The 22,549-nt window shown below is 38.2% G+C and overlaps 2 protein-coding genes across 2 annotated transcripts; both read left to right on the forward strand.

The window, feature by feature from the left end:
* Window positions 1-1,255: 1,255 nt before the first annotated feature.
* RB195_012819 (uncharacterized protein) lies at window positions 1,256-1,629 on the forward strand (the record flags this gene model as incomplete). The annotated part of the gene is made up of 2 exons (XM_064202377.1): window positions 1,256-1,333; window positions 1,501-1,629. 2 exons carry the CDS (start codon window positions 1,256-1,258, stop codon window positions 1,627-1,629), a joined length of 207 nt encoding a protein of 68 aa, XP_064058258.1.
* Window positions 1,630-5,450: 3,821 nt separating this feature from the next.
* RB195_012820 (uncharacterized protein) lies at window positions 5,451-21,452 on the forward strand (the record flags this gene model as incomplete). Its single annotated transcript, XM_064202378.1, has 22 exons — window positions 5,451-5,473; window positions 5,532-5,595; window positions 5,696-5,752; window positions 5,819-5,926; window positions 10,748-10,904; window positions 12,392-12,523; window positions 12,691-12,746; window positions 13,030-13,158; window positions 13,252-13,350; window positions 14,194-14,323; window positions 14,384-14,522; window positions 14,584-14,693; window positions 15,578-15,695; window positions 15,823-15,931; window positions 16,037-16,150; window positions 16,220-16,386; window positions 16,976-17,111; window positions 17,671-17,760; window positions 17,869-18,027; window positions 18,723-18,794; window positions 20,476-20,556; window positions 21,303-21,452. The coding sequence occupies 22 exons, from the start codon at window positions 5,451-5,453 to the stop codon at window positions 21,450-21,452; spliced, it is 2,400 nt and encodes a 799-aa protein (XP_064058259.1).
* Between the last annotated feature and the right edge of the window lie 1,097 nt (window positions 21,453-22,549).

A 22,549-nucleotide genomic window follows, 5' to 3' on the forward strand; every position in this document is an offset into this window, starting at 1 on the left:
TAATAATAAAATTTTAATCATAAATTGGTATTTTCTCAGTTTTGTTTAATAATTCCGTAAAAATTCTATGAATGTTAAAAACTTCTACTCATTTGTATGTCTCTGATTTTTTCTTCGTTCAGGACCGTCAGATGTGAATTTGGAATGGGAAAACAGTAGACTGAACGTATGGAAGCTTCTATTGTATTCTATTTTTGAGCCTCAAAATTTGTGAATAATGAAATTTTTAAAGAAAAATTATTACAATAGTTTTTCGCAGAAAAAATAGTTGTTTTGAATAGCATAAATACTTTGACAAATGATAAATAGTAATAAAATAAAATCGAAAATAAAAATGCTACAACTATTTATTGACTAACCTAATACACTGTTATTTACTCCCTACTATGTATGTGCACAATAAGGTCAAAAAGTATGGATATCCCTCAGGTAGAGATGACTGAGTGGAATCCAAAATGGGACCTTTCTTTTTTAGGCTTTAAAGTCTACACGAAAATGTTTCAACGTAACTATTCGCACACAACAGCACCTTCCATACTGAAGAAGTAAAGCAAAAACATCATAAATTTCCGATTCGTCTCTACATTCAGGAACGCAATGGTCTTATCTTTTCCACTTCCATAAATTATTTCGAAGAATTAATCACACCGCTTCGAATGCGTCACGCCACGTTCACTTCAGAATTCAGAATCGTTTGAGGTTTACGAAGGTGTAACTGGCCTACACAGTGATTTTTGGGAGCTAGCGATACGTCAAGTCAGTGTTTTTATCCTCCCAGACAAGTCTGGTACCAATTTATCGACCCCGTAGGGATGAAAGGCTTGGTGAACACTGAGGCGGATTCGAACCTCCGCGATCGATCGCTCACTCACAGGGGAACCTCTTACCAATTGCGCTACACCCGCCCCTATTTGAAAATATCAGTACAAAATCCTAGTAAGCATATATAAGTGTCATAGTATATATTCTATCTTTAACGTCATTTTTGTTTATTTGTTTGTTTGTTTGTTTTTTCGTTTAGTTTCCTTTCGAGGAACTAGCATTGGTGATTTTTTTTTCTCCAAAAAAGGACATTCCTACGTGCTTTGTTGTCGTGAAAAAGTAAAACGACGTGATTATCGAAAAAAAGAGAACGATATGATTTTGTAGGAATAATTCAGAACCCACATATATATTGATTCACATATTTCGCAATAGAGTGGCAAGTATAAAAGGGGGGTGGGGGGAGATCGATGTGAATATTTTTACATTAAAAATGATAGCACATTTCTTCTACTTTCTTCTCATTCTAACTGCTCTTACAAATTATGGAACATCACGTAGTTCTAGGCTGGTATGTGGTTTTTCACATAGATTTTTTTCCGGGCTTACGATCTTATAAATTGAACTTATCATATTTTTTTGTACATATGTGTTTGTATAAGTGAAATAATTCTATTAGTTCCATTTTCCGTTTTTTGAAGAATCACAAAACAATCGATTAGATCAATTTTATTTCAGGTATGCAAAGATTTCGTTCCTCCTCGAATTTGTCGAAGTCTTAGTAAGTCCATAAAATTGTGCTCGGATCGCAACAAAAAAGGTTATGCATTCGATATATGTAGGAGAACGTGTCATCTTTGTTGGTAAATTTTCAACAACCCAATAAAGTTCTCGTTCCGGTTCACCTAATTTCGCAGAACTCTGAACTCCTGTCGAATCCTAGCAAATCCCTTCTAGGAAGATAAATTTTCAAATCATATGAAAATTACGGAATTATGACAGCCACAAAACATGAGCAAATGTAAATAAATAAGGATTTGTGAGAAGAATAGTGCGAAGTCACTTTTGTGAATTTTTGACCATATTTGGATCAATAAATCCAGATGGAGTGTGGAGAATTCGCATCACGCTTTTACATATAATTATATATGTTAAAGAAGCAGATAAATTCTCTTAGATATAACCCTTGCATCTTTTCTTTAAAATTTCCTATTCTCACCTTTTTTTTGAAATTTTCGCCCATCTGCTCAGTCTCCACCACAAAAATTCCCGTCATTGCCATCTGATACGATTTTAAAGAGATTGAAGACGAACGGATTCGTCTGAAGTGAAAAAAAAAATCAGTTGATATAATGAAGATCCCACCAAAATAATTGGATAATCAGTATATTTTATACTTCTGTTTATTATTTATTTATTTATTTATTTATTTATCCATTCATTTTCAATTTTTACGAGAGGATTAAGAAGACCCGCTACAACTGGCAGGATATATTAGTACATACATTTTTATCACTTTTTTTCATAAAAGTCCCTAAATTCCCCATAAACCTCAGGTCCTTCAATTTTCATAAAAGTCCCTAAATTTTACACAAACCTCATATCCTTCAATTCATTCCCTGAACGGTACTTAGCACTCCTCCAACTTTCAAAAAAAAAAATAAACGGAACCATTAGCGTTTACCTCACGTGCCTTACTTAAACGACAATGACTAATGTTTGTTATTTGACTCACCTCACCTCAGTTTACTTACTGTGTCCTAATCTCTACTTCAGTGTTAGTCATACCACGTTCAAAAAAAAGGGGGAAACAACGATTAAATACTTCTATTTTTGAGGTGACGGTGACAATAAGAAATCATTTTTGGGAAAATTTTTTAGAAAAGTGTTTTGCTCCCCGAACATACACGTCCTCCTGCACATCAATCACAAGAAACAAAATGAATAAAAAATGTAATAAATATTTGTTGATGTGTGTATGTGTGTGCGTTTGTCTGTCCTTCTGTCTGTCTGTCTGTCTGTCTGTCTGTTTGTCTGTCTGTTTGTCTGTCTGTCTGTCTGTCTGTCAGTCGTGATATATAATAACGGACATAGTAATTCATAAACCATATGGTCGAAGCATAAAGCTTTTAATAATTCCCAAAATAAATAAATAAAAAAGATAAAATGAAGAAGAGAAAGAAGCGCTAAATAAACAAATAATAAAATAATAATAAATGAAGGTAAATTTAAGCTGAAAAACAAAAGTAGAAAACTCCGAACTCCAGCGGTATAAGACCAAAAAAATACATACCCTATTTTTGAAAATTTTCACACTAGTTTCATTTTTACAAATTCTTACATTCTACTATTTTTGGGAGATGGTAAGGGGTTCGTGAACGAAGTCAGAGGCCACAAATTAATTTCGGAAGAGGAACTAAAAAGGTAAGAAAAACTTCGCATCTGCTCAAAAAAGACTAACGATGCTAAATATCTTTCGCTTCTGCTCAAAAAGTAAAAAAAAAGAATGATCGTAAAAAAAAATGAATGACCTAAACTATCCGCAGATTCCTGAACGGAAAAATCCTAAATTACTGTTGAAATAAACAAGAGTACAGGTGTTGTGAGTTTTTAGAGTACAGTAACTGTACTTAAAATAGGAATCAACAGTCATAGAACCAGTAATTTCTAGTCACCATGCCAAAAAAGCAAAAATCATCTAAACGGAAAGTGCAAGGAAAAAAGAGAAACCAGTTTACCAGTTTCTTTGAATATTCCTGAACTCAAAATGGCACCGTAAACTACATATTCTGTGGAGCTGTTCATAGTTTAAAAAATATAAAGTAGAGCAGAACACCGCCAACAACACCAGACTTATCCAAGTACACCTAGAGCGATGAGTAAAATACATCATGCAAGGAAGAAGAAAACTACAATGGACCACGTCTCAGTAGAAATTAAGGGTCCCAATAGGCTAGAATTCTCGGCACAAAACTCTTAGCCAGGACGAAATTGTAGGTGGCAAAATCTCAAAAAGTCAGCATGTCTTCGATGGGAATCGGTACATAGAACACATGAACGTTAAAGCTTCCTGCATTTGTTCCAAAGGGGATTTCAGGAAAAGCGCGAGAGAAGCAGGATTCGACAAGGGTCATCTATAGGTTTCTTCCAGAAGAAAAATCAAAAAATGGTACTGAAAAAGCAAAAATCTACAATGAATATGAGTTAAGGACACATTTTTTACCTGCTTCAAAAAAAAGAACTCGATTCTGTCAAGCTAGAGATTTTTTTTTCTTTTTTCAAAGCACCAAATCCCGTTGTTGTGATGTTAAACGGATTTAAAAAACGCTAAAATAAATCTGTTTGAAAAAGCATGCAGTTAGTGCAGATTTGCATTAAAAAAAACAGATTTTTATATAAAATGACTACCTCATTGACGATCACATGGAAGAAATTGCGCGGGAACTGCGCATTCGAGTAAAGGAGCATCTAAATGGGGTCACAAGAACAAAATTTCCAATCTCTGTCGGAGCTTACCGCAAAAAACGTGATCAGAACGGTTGACGTTATGATCCTGTCCTATCCTAATCCGAGATTATTCCACTGGATTATTATACGACATCAAAACAGTTGAGATGCTGTGGATAAATCCATAAAGTTCGAAGAAACGATGAGTCCACGTTGATCATAAACGATCTAACCCTGAATCAATACCACTGCGTGTGGGCCCCTAGATTCTCTTACGAAGCTCAACATTCGAGATCGAGGTCGTGTTTTTCGAAGAACACTGTTCCTAGCCGAGTATCCATTGAATATTGCTACTTCATGGTTTTCTAGAACATGTTTTTTCCTGACCCCGTGCTAGGACCTCTGAGTTTGGGAATAAATCATCAAAACTCCGAAATAAAGGTTGAAGTTACGATCTTGTTCTTCAAATCCGAGGTCAGAGCACACAAAACACTGGAGGCACTAAAAGAATTCTAGCCAGGCATTAAATAGATCGTAGAAGGGTTTTGGATAAATGCTCAAAATCAAAAAAAAAAAATGAGTACGTTGTGGTTGCAAACGAACTAGCTCTCATCAAGACCTCTGCAGGTTTCGGCCTACCGGATGGGCTCCTTACAAAACCTTAGTGATTTATACTTATGGCATGAGGTAGTCTGCCACTATTTTCATCACATAAGGTAAGGACTAGCCAATATGTGAGTCACTGAAAATGAAAATCGTCTAAATTTACTCTAACGAGGCGTATGAGAGGACAAATCAACTATGGCTTTGACTATTTTGGTTTCAGACGAAGGTGATAACGTCTAGACGTTAGCTGTTAAGGGCATCACTCCAGGAATCTGGGGTGGTACGGATTTCCGGTGGAGTATTCGTATACGGGATCGTAGATTATTGAGAGAAGGGTGATTCCATTCATTTCTTCCTAATTCCCGTAAAAAAGGGCCCGGAAGACACGGCTTCGAGCGTTCCGGCGCACTATTTTCTACAAGGACTTCGGATGGATCATCTTGCGGGCCGTTTTTACAGAAATTAGGAAGGACGAAATCACCCTCAACCTTATCCTTCACCTCATCATAACAAATAAACGTACTACCGACTATCAAACGTGCTGAAATCAAATGTTGCCTCTGATAGTAGTGATATAAGTTGGCATGTATGCATATTTTCGGTAGAATGCAGTTGAATGAAGTGTTTCCGCCAAGATGGTGAAACTAATCATGCGCAAGTACGTCGACAAGACGCTTTCCGAAAAAAATAAACGGTAAACGTATGAGTTTTTCCAGTATGGTGAATTGCGTGATGGGGAAGAAAGTCCTCAGCAAGTTAAAAGTTCCGGAAAATTACTACGTGGGTTGGAATTTACCAAAACTTGCTTTTTTTTGGAACAGTGATCGCTCCTTAACTCCTTAAATGTATCACATGGTGTTATGTCGACGATCATGTTTAGGAGGCTAAATCCGAAGGGTACGATGGTCATTTGGAGTGGGAAGGTGACACGAACAAAGTGAGAATATACGTAGAACGAATCACATAGACGATTTCACTTTCATTCATTCACTTCTAACTTTAGATGCTGTGCATGAAATACGAATTTTACGAGAAGATCAAGAAACTCCGACAGGATCACAATAATGCCGAAGTTATGGAGGTGTTTGAAAGTTTAGGTGTAGCGGCAACGGTGGGTTATTCCCGTTCAAATCCTGTAATCAAAAACCTTTCTGCATACAAGAGAACCACCTGATTAGACTGAGAATGGTCAGAAAATACTACATAGCCTGAGAGATTCTCCCAAAGCGTACATAGCGCAGCGGGTAAGAGGTCAAACTGTGATCGCACGATCGATCTATGGTTTGAAAACGTCCTTAGCGCCAACTAACTCTTTAATCCTTACAGGATCGATAAATTGGCACCAGATTTGTCTAGGAAGATGAAAACACTGACTAGATACATTGGCTGACCTCCTCACTGTATGGGTCACTGTATGGGCACTGTATGGGCCAACAGGCGTTAATAAAAGCTCAACGATTCCGAATTGCAGTGAAACGCGTTGGAGCATCCTTAGCGGATTGATACGCCGGGAACTATATCCTTTATCCGCTTAAGATTCTCCATCTCTTCCCTACTGTTAGGAGCACCAATACTGTTCGCACAGCAACACCTACTTCACATGTTCGTGAAATAAAGCAAGCTGTCGTAGAACTCTATCAAAGTTGTTTTATCTCCAAAAGGTGACGACGGTGATACCAAGGACGAAAGAGAGTTGCCTCCACTTGCAATATTCAAGCTGAATTTTCTTTTCCTTAGCAAAATTGTCGAGAGGTGTAGTTCCACGCAGTGGAACGAGGAAAGATTTAATTACGGTAGTTTATAAAGTAAATAAAAACCAATGAAAATGTGTACAGCAGGAAAATGAGAAACTAAAGTTGCAAAAGCGCACCTTTGATACACATCTCTGCATCCCTCGTAAAGTTCCTTTAAAGGCATCGCTCCACGAATCCGAGGTGGTACGGATTACAGTTCCAGGTGGAGTATTCGTATACGGGATAGTAGATTATGGAGAAGGGGGTGATTCCGTCCATTTCTTCCTAATTGCCGTAAAAAACGGCACGGAAGATACGGCTTCGGGCGTTCTGGCTCACTATTTTCTACAAAGAGTTCGGCTGGAGCGCGCCAGCCGTGTGCAGCGCCGCATCTTCCGGGCCGTTTTTTTACGCCAGTTAGCAAGAAATGGACGGAATCACCCCTCTCTCGATAATCTACGATCCCGTATACGAATACTCCACCTGAAATCCGTGCCACCTCAGATTCGTGGGGTGATTCCTTTAAAGCAGAGAAACGAGAAGCTAAAACTGCAAAAGCATTTCTTTGATACACTGATCTCTGCATCCCTCGTAAGGTTTCTTCAATTATCGAGCTCCAAAGGGATGTTAGTTGTGGAAACCAGTAAGGTAAGATTGCACTGCCAGGCGGATCCCACCTCTACGATCCAAAACCGTTTCACTCAAAGGGACTGCTCATCACATCGTCCTATCGCCTATTTCCTTTTCTTTCTTTTTTTTCCTAAATCCACTACGCATATTCTTGCTTAGCGGTGCCTTAGGAGTAGCTTACTTCTGGACACAAGTGCATAATTAAAAACATTGCGAAGGTTCCGACTAGGCGCCAGATATGTTGGCGCGTTTGCAGGGTACGCAAACTGAGATAATTGTCGGACCAACTCGGTTAGGAACAACATCAGATAATGACTTGCTTGTAGACTCACATGTTTGTTGTAGTATGTTCTACTTAAGAATCGCCTGCAGCTCAAGTATTTGATCGCTTTCGCTAAATGATGTTAGGGTCCCAATCTCTTTGAAATACTCAATTTCTTCATAGTTTTCCTTCTCCACCATTCCATTCATTCTCAAACTTGGGTATGTTCCACTTATTTGGGAGATTTCGTGGAGATAGAAGGTAAAAACATTACAAGCATACATCAAGCTTCCCCTCCAGAGCATCCAATGGTTCGCATGGCCATATACGTGCGACAACAGAGGATGATAGAGGTTACAACGTTGTTGAAGGAACACGTGAAAAAGAAGGATATTGAAGGTATAGTATTGCATGGAATCGCATCCTGCGAAGATTATATCTGGGAAGAAACCGCACTGAAGGAATCTGTTTGAAAACAGTCCGCAAAAGCACATAAGAGAGAAACATGTGAAGCCATAAACCAAAGAAATCACTAAAAAAAAAGAAGACCTACCTGCCGGCTACTGGAAAATATGGAAGAAATAGAAATCAGAACCAATATTATTTTATGTTTAAGTAGTTGAGCGGCGTGTGTATCCGGCACACTCAGCAACATATCCCACGTCCCACGCGTAATCCGAACTTCGCAGCGTTTCTAATTTATTATTTTTCCTTCTGAATTGTACTAAATGACATCTGACACTTGAATTGCTCCAGATTTCACTGTGTCGCACTCGTATCAAAATCTTGAACATATCTTCCCCCGCATTTATTACCTTGTACATCCTCCTCATCCTCCTCTTCTCACTCTGCTCCTCTCAATCAGTTTCAGCTCTGTCTCAGCTCATAAGCTGCAGCTCTTCCCTTCTCAAGGTTCGGATTTTGCACTGGATCTCTTCAGAATTAGGCTACCGCTTATCTGTGGTTCTTTCTGCGCTAACGACAGCGACGGTGTCGGCGGCGAAGCTTCTGTGTTGCTATATTCCGCTCTAGTGCTCGTTGGGTCGACAGATGACATTTGACCAGTCTGTTTCTACCCGGAGCCGCAGCTCTCTCAATTCTGTCTACTCATCCGTGAAATCAGGTAATTTTGACATTGCACCACAAGCACCCAGTACAATGAAAACGACGTCAATTGCACTTTTTCTCTCTTTTTGGAGATCAGGTTTCAGATAAGTTCCGGCATGAAACCGCACGCAGCGAGCCCTCATTTGAAGGCAGCATACCACGAATCTGGGGTGGTTTCAGGTGAAGTATCCGTGTACGGGGTCGTAGATTATGGAGACCGGGGTGGTTCCGCTCGTCTCTCCCTGAATCACTGCGAGCAACCGGCCCCTGAATGCTGTTTTGTACGGTTTTCTATTGCAGCGCACCACCCTTGCATGCGTAGCCTCCCTTACTGCCTATCGGGGCAGTTCGAACTGATTTTCGACGAATCGCAGAGTGGAGGCGGCGCAAGGGGTGGAGCATTGTAATAGATGGCGCCTTACAAAAAAGTGTTTTGGAGGCGGCTGTTTGCAGTGTGCAGGGAGAGCTGAGCGGAGCTATCCCCGTCTCCATAATCTACGACCCCGTATGCGGGTACTCCACCTGAAATCCGTACCACCTCAGATTCGTGGTACGCTGCCTTTAAGGTCCTGGTAATCCTGTACATGCCAAGCTTCCCTTATCCTTATCAAAGGAGGCGGCTGAACTATTGAGACGAAACTCAATTATCCAGCTCTGTTTAGGCACTATACTCCAAAACATGAGATCTCTTCAATCAACTTTACAGCGGCCGCATTTAGAATCATAATTGGAAAAGCAGTGAATTGGAGCGTTTAGTTAGACTTTGGGGGACGTTTTCTGGAACAGACAAAGAATTGATAGTTCGAACTCAGGTGTTACAACATATTTATTTATTTATTTATTGAAAGGTGCATGTGCGCCCGCCATAAAACAAAAAAAAGATGGAACAGAGCTCACCAGAACTTCGCCTGAATTTTACACAACAAAACTGGCCCTTCAAAGGATAAGGGGTGGTGGGTTGGCGGGTCATTCTTCTGCTACAGAAATTGAGAAATCCTCACGCGAGATCCTTTTCCCAGACACAGAACGCTACGGTAGATAAACGGAACGCTCAAACGTTATATAATGTCAATCAGAGACTCAAGGGCATATTTACAGCAACGAACTATTCATATATAATCAGTTCAGCATCATGGGAAAACATCATCAGAATGCACACGAGGAATGCACATAACGATAAGATCATAGGTGCGATAGAGAGAAGCCGGACCCTCCTCAGGTGAAAGGCGTTTAGTTCATGGGGTGCAGCTGAAGTGAAGGGAGTCCTTTCGCCAACCGTTCAAAAGTGAAGGTGGTCAGAGCACCGGCTCCGACTATCGCATCTATGGACAAGATCCTTAAAGCAAAAGAGACGAGTCATGAGGACGGTGATGAACATCCTACTGTGAACGCTTTTTGAATGCCTGACTCACAGTATGACTCATTTCCAAAAAATCTTGCAACCGGCTTTGAGTCGCAGTAACTACTGTCAGACATGTCCTCCCCATTAAGGTAACGACTATGAACCAGATACAGGCTCCGAAGAAGAAACGTAATTACTCCAACGCCAACCGTTCTCCCCTCCTTCCGCACCGATTCCAGGGATTGGATGCTTGAAGAGAATTATACGCGTGGTGATCTAACAGGTCCGTGGAGGAAAAACAACACAAATAATGCTTGACTTCACCGTAACAAAGTTGTGTATCCTGCACTAGCAACAGTATCTCCTGGTCACATATTGGATGTTTTCATTTGATTCGGGTTGTCGTGCGGGCTGATGTGGCAGATTCTTGGACGTAGTTAGGGAGAGGGATTTTATTTCGATAAATTATCTTTGTCTGGACATTTAGTAACTCACTTAAACGGCGGGCAAATGTTAAGGCTTACAAAAAGGCCAAAATTGTCCGAGCAACTTTTTCTTGACACAGTTGCGATTCCTGATCACCGTAGAGGATGTTTTATGGCCTCATTATCAATAGCAGTCGTCCATTTCAGAAAAGAGTCAGAGCAAAATGATCGCGATGACGGTTCAAGTCTGTGACCTTAATGAACTCCTTAATCCCATCTCGTGAAGTTCCCAAGAAAATTAGCAATAACCTTAATCGTTGGGAAGATTTTTACTTCACAAAAGTGACAAAAAAGCCATATTGTTAGCATTATTCTTAAGAAAAACATATTAATTATTAATAATTTGCGTATTTTCATCTGTTATTTATTCTAGGAGATCCAGATGGAACATCTCTGTGAGCTGCTTCAAGAGTCGGAATCGCCTGAAATGGCGAAGGAAGCCCTATTAATAGCGATTTGTATCGGAAGCAGACCATTGGTCGAGCTGATCCTCACCATCTTTCAGGACTATCCACACGAAGAAAGATCAGGTCTGTGTGCAAGCGCTTTGATATTTCAGAAACACTTCCATGTTTTAACTGATTTCCTTGAGCTGTAGCCAAGATTGGTATCGATCTTTATTAAACAGCGGCTAACGTTTCGGCGATATCGCTTTCGTCAGAGCCTGGAAAACTCAAAGCCATTAGTGACGTATCCCCTCAAACGCCTCATCACCCTACAGAAAGCACCCAAACGGTTAGCAAACTCAAACAGCAACACATAGGCTAGTACTTACCTATTAGCTAGACTTGTTAACTCAGCAGACCACCACGTACCACAACTACCAGTCACAAGGGTTTTATATAGGGACCTCACGACCCACGGCGTATTTGGACTGATACGCTCTAGATGTGGAGGCATTATAACTTAACTACATCCAAAAAAGAAAAAAAAACATCTACATGCCTTTTTTTATTCATTTATTTGAGCTGTTGCTGTAAGATTGGTGTTGATTTTTCCTTATTAATAGCTACCGTTTCGTCGTAATCGTCACTTTCGTCAAATCCTGGAAACGAATACGAATACTCCACCTGAAATCCGTACCATCTCAGATTCGTGGGGTGATGCCTTTAAAGGGTCTGTGAAATGTAAGCTTCAGTTGCTAATATAAAAAAGATAGAACTTCCAGAAATAAGAGCCCAGTTGACTGGGACCAGCTATATTTCCCCTCCGAACTGAATTGATGAGTATGAAGACAGGAAAACAAAAGTTCTATTATCGCGCAGTCTCCATATCTGTCATAGGTTCGTATCTGTCAGTCATGGCACGGAGAGCAAGGTCACGTGCGAACCGGCTCCGCGTGAACCTTCCGGACAGTCTATCCAGACCGTGTGCACAGTTTCGGCCCAAGTACAGTACTTCCAGGCATCGGCATCTCATAGATAATAATAATAATAATAATAATAATAATAATAGCAAAATAATAATCCATCTGCAGATGTAAGATATTCATTGCTTATGCTTCTGCTTTTGCCGAGGGATTAACAAAACTCAACAAAACAAGGATCGATCTTTGTAGAAATCAAAGATTTCCGAGAGATCTCTCCGTGTATTTCTTCATAGTTGCTACATTCACGATAAAAATGCGCTAAAGTTCCACAAACTACGGTCAACGTCGTTGAAAGGACGGTGTTACTTGTGCTTCTGTTAGATTCGGTGTATTGTAAGATCTCTTGCATAAAATCTCTTTAAGTTGATCAATTCAAACTCTAAAATATAACCATTACTTTTTTAAATCGTTTACCCACCTTTCCGGTGGACTTTTAGTACCCCTTTTCCAGAAATAGCGGGAAAAAATGGAAAAGTAGTCGAAAAAAGAAAATAACCGCACTACTTGTAATACAATCCAATACTACAAAAGCTCTACCTGCTTTCTGTGAGGAAAAATATTGGAAAATTTCGGGAAAAAAGTTGCTTTCGAATGAGACCTTTATGCACCTATCGAAGCCTGCTGTTAATTCAAGAACTAATTCCTCAGGATGTGCCAATTCTGCTGGATTTCTGCCACATATGACTCCACTTATGCTGGCATGTATTCTCAACAATTTCGCCATTGTTCAATGTCTGCTGCTCAGAAATCATTCCATCGACATACCTCATCATACTGCATGTGAGTTTAAAAATAAACGTTCGCGATAAGGAAATTTCTGGAAGCTCTTTTTTTCGAACTATTCAGTCCTAGTCAAAAAAAACATGTCCCAAAATTTGACACTTTGTTTTTTTTTCAAATAATGAATAAGAATGGATAACAAATTAGGAAATCTGAGAAAAATTTAGGTAAATGTGATCTCTGTCTACTTGTTCCCAACAGTAACATGGACGCGATAAGAAGGGTAAGACGTATAGAAGGCTCCTAAAAGGAATTAATTTTATCTAAACCTAAAAGGAAGTGATTTTGTCCATAGCATCCTAAACACGAGTCAGCAACTATTTTTGAAATTATAATTATTGAAAATTCACTGCTTCCTATAGTTTTCTTGCAAAAATGTTTTCTTCTGAAACATATGGTTCTGCTCTATGCGGTTTATTTGCAGAATTTAAGTGACAAACACGGCTACAACCAATTTTCTGGATGCCGCTGTCACCTTTTCGCCTACATAGATCGCCTCGTTTCAGGTTGATACGCTTCGCGCACTAAGCTCGGAGGCATTTTTATGGCTAGCCACCGACGACCCGTTTGCTGCTGCCTGCTCCCTCTCTCAGGACTTGGCTATATGTATTAAGGAAGATAATTTTGAATTTATGGTAATCTACACACTAAAAAATTGATCTTCTGATCTTTGTATGATCTTCGTAAATCTTTGTAAAAAAAAGTATCATAAATGTGATTTTTTTTAGGACACTTATCGTGTTCTTTACAATAACGTTCAACGATTTACGTGTCATGTCATCGATAATAATTGGAGAGCGGAAGAACTGGACATTTTTTTAGCTCATGTATGTTAAAAGTAGAGATGGGGATGTAGATTCCTGGATCTGGACTGGTACCGCTCATCTCTCCCCAATCGTCGTATAAAAATAAAAAGAAAAAGAAATATAAATATAAGTATAAAACGGCGTGGGATCGGAACTTGCTCCTGTGAGGTGCGTTAGAATATGGCACCTTGTGCACGCTCGCTCTGCTCCCTAATCAATGATTTTACTTGAATAGGCGTCTTAGGAGACCTCATTAATCTTCGACCGCTCGCATGTGGATGCGGCGCGTGCGGAAGGGTGGCGCGTTGCAACTGAAATTGTCGTAAAAAAATAACGTGGAAGACTCCGTTTTTGTCGTAAAAAAATTACGTTTTTTTCGTTTTGTCGTTTTTTACGACAATTTCAGTTGCAAAGTCTTTTTACGTTTTCAGTTGCATCGTTTTTTTTACAAATCGTTTTTTTTACGACAAAAAAATTGAAAATTTATTGTCGTAAAAAAACGTAAAAAATTGTCGTAAAAAACGGAGTCTCCCACGTTATTTTTTTTACGACGATCAAGGAGAGATGAGTGGAACCAGCCCGGATACCGCAATTTGCAATCCCAACTCTAACGATTCCCGTGGATTCCATCAACACCTCAGATTCGTGGTGTGTTGTCTTTAAATTTCATGTATATGTCAGCGTCTTATTCTGTAACGTGAGTGTGTGGTGTGTCTCTCTCCGTCTGTGTCTGGATCTGGGTCCGTGTCTCTGCCTCTCAATTTCATTTGCGATTTACCCCCGAAACGTTCGCTGCTGATAAACATCAATACCAGTCTTAGCTACGGCTTAGACAACTTAATTTTAAAAAGCGAATTTTTCCAGAAATGTCACTGCCCCTTGGCGACGTGTGCAAATCCTTATCCTCGGGTTCAACTGGCGCTTGAGGCTCATATGAGGAATTTCGCCGGGAATCCGAACGTCCAACGAGCCATGGCTTGTATATGGTGGAGAGGTACGTGCTACAGGGGTTTTATCGTCTTCTTAACAAGAATCCTCGAAGAAATCCATCTAGGATGGGGCAATTTTGGATCTAATGTGGCTCGAGATTCGTATCGTGTCTTGCGTCATGTATTTTTATATCCAATACTCGCTTTGTTTTATATATTCACTAATGGGAAAGTGGGCAGTTCTTTTGATGTACCTCTGGCGAGGTTGGCGCCTGTGCCCATTGATAGCTTATCCAGGATGCGAGTTATGCTTCTCTCCGTTAAGATATATCAGCTACACTGCAAGTTATATCACATTTGTTGGATGTTTGATCGGTTTGCGTTATGTGAAAATTGGAAACCAGGCAAAGACTGTACATACACCAACGGGATACGGTAAGTGAACTGTTTTGTTTATTTTCTGAAATGATAAGATTTGAATTCACTGCAGAAAATTAAAAAAAACTAAAATGACTAGTAAAATAACGAAAATAAATAAAAACTAAACTAAAATAATTCGTTATTTCACTTGGGTGTTTGATAATTCCATAAACAAAAAAAAATTCGTTACCATTTACTAGTTACGTAGTAGTTAGTTACGATAATTTCGACAATGGGAAAGTCTAAGAAACCGCATAAATTGAGTGCTGGAACTAAAAAGACTGAATTGAAAGAAGAGAATCAGAAGAACTGAAAGAAGAGGATCAATAAATGAGAAAATCTGGGTAGATCAAGTGGAACACGATGCCATCTGCCTGTCATAGACTTCAGACCACTGAGTAAAAAATACTATACCCCTCAACTAATAGAATTCCTGGAGAATTCTTATCATTTTTAGAATATAAAAATGATAAGAATTCTCCAGGACAACATTAGGTTGTAGTCGTTCTCGGCGACTCCAAGTATTAGTAGATTTCATATTAGTATTAGTATTAGTATTAGTAGATTTCATTGATTATAAAATAATTATTATAATTACAAAAATTATATAGATAGATTATAATTATAAAAAAAATTAAGAATGCACCCTCTATTCATTTATAAGACCATTCTTCGTTGTTAAACACACATCTGTTCCCATTCTTTTCTCTTTTTTTAATTGAATTTATTTTTATTTATTTATTCATTTTTACTTTATTGAATTTTTTTATTGCTGTACACAAATATTTCCATTTTACAAATATTTTGACAATCAACAGAAAAAAAAGAGTCGTACTCTCTGTTGTAGATTTTTGCTCTCTAAATACTTGGTACATAATTTTTTTCTTTTTCTTTTTTAGTTGGTGGAATGCCACTTGAAATATATTGTTACCTGTACGTTATTGGTATGTTAGCAGAACGATATATTCAATTTTGTCGTATTGGCTTCAATAACTACTTTAATTTCTGGTGGCGATGGTATGATTAATAATTATGTACATAGTTACAAGAATTTCCCTTCAAATTCTTTTTTTCTCCCGATAACCCTGTTGGTGATAAAAATTTTAAAAAATTTTGATTTTCTTTTGTGAAATGATTTCTTCAGGTTTGACTTCATGTTGATCGGAATTTTTTGTCTAGCCTTACATTTATGGTTAACTGGTGTTCTTATGCCAATGGAACCGGATCTTGAAGAGCTGAACAGAATTCATTGGGTTAAGTTTATGACTTTATTTTTATTTGCTACTTATACTTTATTATTTGTATTATTATTTATTTGCTTATTATTTATATATTTTGAGCATTTTGTGCATTTTCAGCCAGCATGGGATTATTTTCTCATCTATGATATCTATGTTTGCACCGGTTGTATCCTTGGTATCTGGAAGATTTTTTATTTTTTCCAATTAATTAAAGGAATTGGAGGGAGCGTGGTAGGCGATTGAACTATTCGTTTTATGGCCATATTTCTACAAATATTTACAAACATCTAAAAATTACAGATATCGGTTGGTCGCTGCGTATCATCCATTTACAATTACCTCATCGTGATGGGTGTTATTATGATTTCATTTGCGGTTGGAATAAATCTACTGGTACAGCCTTACCTGAACAGTGCCGTTGTGGACGAGGATGGTTCCACGCGTGAAATGGGACAACAGTTTCGGAGGTGTGAAGTGCCAAATATTTATTTATTTATTTATTTATTCACATGAACAAATGGTGAACCGGGGAAAAAAGAAAAAAAAACAGAAAGAAAGAGAGAACAAATGGTGAACAGGAAAAAAAGAGAAAAAGAGACAGACTTTTATTATTGTATATTTGTGCATTATCATTATTATGTATTAATAAAAAGGATGAAGGATAAAGCGTCTGGGGTCAATCAATCCGCTTGGGACCTGCGCCCTCATGTTCGCTTCAATTCAGAATCGTTTGAGGTTTACGAACGTGTAACTGGCCCACACAATGACTTGCGGTGGCTAGCCGATGTGTCAAGTCAGTGCTTTTATCCTCCCAGACAAGTCTCGGGTACCAATTTATCGACCCCGGACGGATGAAAGGCTTGGCGAGCACTAGGGCGGATTCGAACCTTCGATCGATCGTGGCAGACATAGCGGAACCTCTTATCGACTGCGCTTAACCCGTTCCATGTATTAGTATATTTGTATTCATATAGCTATCGTAACTTTGTACTTATATATGTATTAATAGATCAACTAGAAGTTCATCTTTATATTTGCAAACACAGATTTTTTCAGTATATTTTTTACTACACGAAATTTGTACTGGGCTGTCTATGGTTACCTCGATCCAAACACTTATACCATTGTCGCTGGGAACTCTGGACCTGATCAGAAACCTACAGTGCACTACATTACATCCTTCGCAACAGAGGTATCTAATATTTTTTGACAAAAACTGGTTGCTTTCCCAGATTTTCCAACAGTTGATTCTTTTAATGCATCATCTCCATTCCTAAACCTTAAAAAACATGTTCCTTAAGAGATGGAAGTGAAAGAATTTCGACTAAGAAAGAATAAATTAAAAAAATGTAATTACAACTGTGAAAAAGGGCTCGAAACGAATGCAGTTTTCGAAGAGCGCTGAAAATGACCAATTTGTGGTTAAAAATAGTTTAAGGTCGTCAATTTGGTTTTCTGGTAAAAATAGTTTTGCCAGAAAACGTTAGGAAAAGATGATAAAGTACAACTATAATAAAAATCCTTCAGCGTCTGTGATTTAAAAAAATTTGTAGTTTTGAAAGTCAATCACAACGGTACGCTGACAAATTCAAAAAAAAAAAAACAATAGCGCAAAAACACTTAACAACAAACACGTAACCGTTCCTAAAATACTTTAGGAAACACGAAAAAAAACTTTGGAAGGAAACATCTGAGCTGTGCCAAGAAATATACATATTTCCATAAATTAACTGATAATTAGTAAAATTTAGGCAATCATCACAATGTATCACTGTATTATTGTAATAACACTGCTCAATCTTATGGTATCGTTACTCGTCAAAAAAGCGGATGAAGTTTTAGTATGTACAGCTTTTTTTTCTGAAAAGATGTCTAATTTTAATTTAATTTAATTTTTTATTTTTTATTTTTTTCATTTTTTTTAAAACTTATTCAATTTTCCATTCCAGGAAAACGAGGAGAGCGAGTTTAAGTACACTCGAATTGTTATCTATTCGGAATTTATCGACTGGTCCTCCGCTGTGCCACCACCTTTTAATTTGATTTATATTACGAAAGAGACGCTGAAAAAATTTTTCTGGGATAAAGATGTTGTCCTATCTTGGCCGGTAATTTTCATTGGTGTTATTTTTTTAAAAATGTCAATATCCTTAGCCTAGTACTACTATATGGTTGACATTGATTGGGAGCAAACCTACGGCTATAAACAAAGTTCCGGCGTTAAGTAATAGTATTACTAGTATTATTAGTTAAGCGATCAGCTGAAGTGACTACAGTATGACCGTATTGCTATCGGCTGATAGGATTTGTTAGGAGTATGTCCGTTTCCCTTTTTCATTCCACCCCCGCTTCTGCAACCCAGTAAGCGCAGTCGGTAAGAGGTTGCGCTGCCGCTGCACGATCGCCCGATGGTTTGAATCCCCCCAGTGCTCACCAAACCTTTTATCCCTCCGGGGTCGATAAATTGGTACCAGACTTGTCTGGGAGGATAAAAACACTGACTTGACACATCGGCTAGTCCCCGCAAATCATTGTATAGGCCAGATACACGTTCGTAAACCTCAAACGATTCTGAATCGAAGTGAACGCGTTGGCGCATCCCGAACGGATTGATTAACTCCAGAATCTTTATCTTCACATTACCCATGTTATGTTTCAAGAGTAGGTCAGCCAGGATTTAATTTTTACGGATTTCTATAATGAACTGAGGTCGAGCTCTGCTCATAACTTGTGCCTTCATTGATTTTAAAGATGATCCTTCTGGTTATTGCAGTAGATGCTACTAGTCAATTAATGATTTCAGGAACTGTGGACTTCCAAAGATCTCCACGAGCCCGATTACATAGCCAGCGCAAAAGACTGCGAAGTTTACAGTGTCGGTTTGATGAAAACTTTTGCTTTAGGCTTCCTAAGACAAGAGAAAGGCCAGCACAAATTGGCCTTCATACGTCCCAAAAATGCAAACATTTCCTTAACAATTCAAACCGAAGAAACTTCAGAACTAGCACTTTCCTACCTTTCTGAACACTCTCCTTTTTTTTATACATACCGAGGAGAAAATATCTTCTATATCTATCTATGATAACAGAATATTAGAAGAAAAAAAAAGTTCTCAACGTCAACTTTTGCTTACGCAGGCATTCACCAAGAATGTGGAAGAAAAGGACTCATCCATAGAAATAAAAGATTTTGTATTGCGGCAAAAACCATGCCAAACCTCTTCCTTATTGATGTTTAGCTCTAACCTATGAACTTCTGCCATCATCCATATATAACAATTCTTTCCTCCCTTCCGGATTAAAAAGTCAAACAGAAAGTCCTTCTTTAGCAATCAATGCTTAGATATTAGCTTCACAGCGATAAGGACGATCGGTACGATCACACTGCTTAGTGTTATTGCACCCGGGATCAGCCAGGTTTGGTCTGATTGCCTGGAATAACTCTGGATTGTGTATCTTCAATGTGGCCAAAATTGTCAAACGTCCCCAATTCCTTGTCAACAAAGCTAGGATCATAGGTTCCCAATGTGGACGATGTGTATGATTTCGATTGCTTTTTTTTGGGTCCCAATATATAATTTACAAGAATGTGAGCAAAAAGCGAAACGTCCATCACAATGAAGGAATCAGTAAACTCAGTTATCACATAAGAATTTGCTTCATTTACTGCTTTACTAATGTAATTAACTCTATAAAGAATCTTTATTACCTAGTATTGGCGAAGTAAAACTAATTTTAATAAATTTTTATTGTTCGTAATATAAGATAAGAATTAAGTTTGTAAGGATGCAAAGAGTTCTTTTATTTCACCATATCCAATCTATTTTATGCATCTTCTATTTTTCATTAATCCTTTGAATACCAAGAGTTACTTCTTTGAATGACCCTTCTCTGCTTCCTGAGAGTTGTCTGAGATCTGGACATTCACCTGGTTTTCTTGCTTTGTAGTCGTTTCTCAAAATTATGTCCAGAATAATATATATGTACCGACTAGAACGTATATTGGACGGATACCAATACCGGAAAATCGTAAAATTTCTTTTTTTTCTCTAAGTTCACTTCTAAGAAGGCGAATGAAGGCAGTCGTGCATTATATTTTCGACAAAACAGTTTTTATTGCACTGTTTGGGGAAACATTTCAACAGTTTTTCAACAACATCCTTTTTGAGGCCATTTGCAAAAGTTTGCACGGAGTGGGATTTGAACCCACGCACCCGTACGAGTACCAGAACGCCCAATCGCTGTCTCGCGACAAGTGTATGCTTGAGTCTGGCGCCTTAGACCACTCGGCCATCCGTGCCTGTGCCTGGAAATTTCCGAGAAACTCAAAAACACTTCCTAGTTTTTTGATCCAAAGTGATTCTCAATATTATACACCCTTTCTGAGACCATTTGCAAAAGTTTGCACGGAGTGGGATTTGAACCCACGCACCCGTACGAGTACCAGAACGCCCAATCGCTGTCTCGCGACAAGTGTATGCTTGAGTCTGGCGCCTTAGACCACTCGGCCATCCGTGCCTGTGGTTGGAAATTTCCGAAAGTGTTCATTTATTACAGAATCTAATGATGACACTTTTCTCTCGGTTTCGAGCCAGCAAAGAATGTCACTACCGCTCTATTTTTAGAACAGAATTTGATGTGAGTTGGCAATTTTTTTCCTTTTTTTCCTTTTTTTCCTTGGCAATGTTAGCACGTTCGTTTATGAAAATAATAAGCCACTGTGATTAAACAGTTCGAGCAGGATTTCTAAGTAGGCCTGCCATATTCTAATCGATAAGACATTTTGTGGATCATACGTAAACGCATTAAGACCTGTTCCACTTTCCTTACATCTTTAAGATCACCTTATATTTCCCGCGAACATTAGATCACAGAGATTTTAGAGTGAAGATCTTGTACCTAATGTATAGCAAATTAGTAAGCCCCTTATGTGACTTACCACCTTTAAAATAGTCCATTTTTTAATGTATGGAAGGAATGAGGATTAATGGATGTAGAAGAAGTAAAATACCATTTCTATCACTGAACTGTCATACTGTAATTCCCATAAACTATAAATATTCCAAAAGATGTGCATTCCTATTTAAAATATTCCATATACTTAAGCTCAAGCTTAAAAATCGTTCTTCATTTAAGAGCCAAAAATCACTGGTGTATTTGAGTAGATCAAATGAACACCTGGATAACTCATACTTTACCAAGCGAAAATCCATGCTTATCGAAGCTTTAAGGTCTTGGGGGCCGTCGACAGGTTACCTGGATATTTTTTCCAGAGTTTCTAGAGAATATAAGCAGTCTAATCTTCAGCGATATTCTCCTTTTATAAAAAAATCCAACTTATAGAGGAATTATATGCAAGCAAATATTCGGAATATTCTTTCCAGAAAGATCGTGCAAACGCTGAATCTTCTGCCAAGGTTGCATTTATGAACAGCTACAATGACCGTTTCGATGCATCGAAATGGGAGCCGAAGGGATTTATTGCGATTGATGAGGAGAAAAATGAGAATAAAACACAGGAAAGCACAAAATAGTAGTATCCGAGAAAGCGAAATATTAGTCGATTTAACTCCTGAAAAAATATCTTCACGATTCTTTGCGCATTCGTTAAATACTCTAAAATCTTCTCACTTTATGTATATATTCATGAATTCCACGATATTTCCGATTTAATGTTCTGTTTATTAGTTTGAATAAAGTTTTTCTTCTCTTTTTTTGTTGTTGTAAAACTTGTCAACAACTTTCTAGAACTTTTTCAATAGTTGATGAAATCGAAAGCTTGGTGAAATCGAGTGAGAAGGACACGACATGCTATATGATGTTGTGGAAATTGCTGCAACCACTTGTAGTTCCCGATTTCCAGCGAACAAGTCTTCTAGGAACCGGAACTCGATGTGGTTGACATGCGATCTGCCATTCCTATGTGATGTTTCCTTTCACAAGCTTTGTGACAGTCATCCATTTCTATTTTACTTTCATTTATTATTTTATTTTATTTATTTTATGCTCTCAGTACTGTTATATGAATGTCTCGATTTCATAGATTTCATAATATGGCATATATTCTAGTCGTATTTCATGTTTTTGCTTCTTTTTTAAAATTTTCTGGAGTCTTTGACAAGACTTTGCGACTAGAAGGAAACTAGAAGTACGGTAGGGTAATCCATAAGTAGATAAAGAAGAAATATTTGAAACACTGAGAAATGGTAAAAAAAAATAATAATAATTAATAAGTAAGTAAGTAAGTAAGTAATACCGCTGAGGACATTGAGCAATGAATAAAAAATATTTTTGCAAATCATTTAGTGTCCACCCAACTGTCAATCAAAGTGTTTCAAATGGTTTCACATATCTACTGCAATGTTGAGCAGAAGACGGCTGAACACTAAATTTTTTCCTTCGATTACTTTTTGAAGGGAATAATCTACTCACACACCTTCGCCACGAACTATCTAGAAATCTGAAGGGAACTTTCAAACGCTACAAAAATCCACCAGAATCGCAGAATGTACCAGCATAAATATTCCATTCGTAGCTGTAAACTTACACATTTGGTAATAAGTGTATGCTTGAACTGTCTCTCGATAAATGAATAAGTGGCTGTTGCTGAAAATTTCCTGGATACTCAAAA

This window comes from Necator americanus, chromosome V (genome assembly GCF_031761385.1).
Source record: "Necator americanus strain Aroian chromosome V, whole genome shotgun sequence".
Classification (NCBI taxonomy): Eukaryota; Metazoa; Nematoda; class Chromadorea; order Rhabditida; family Ancylostomatidae; genus Necator; species Necator americanus.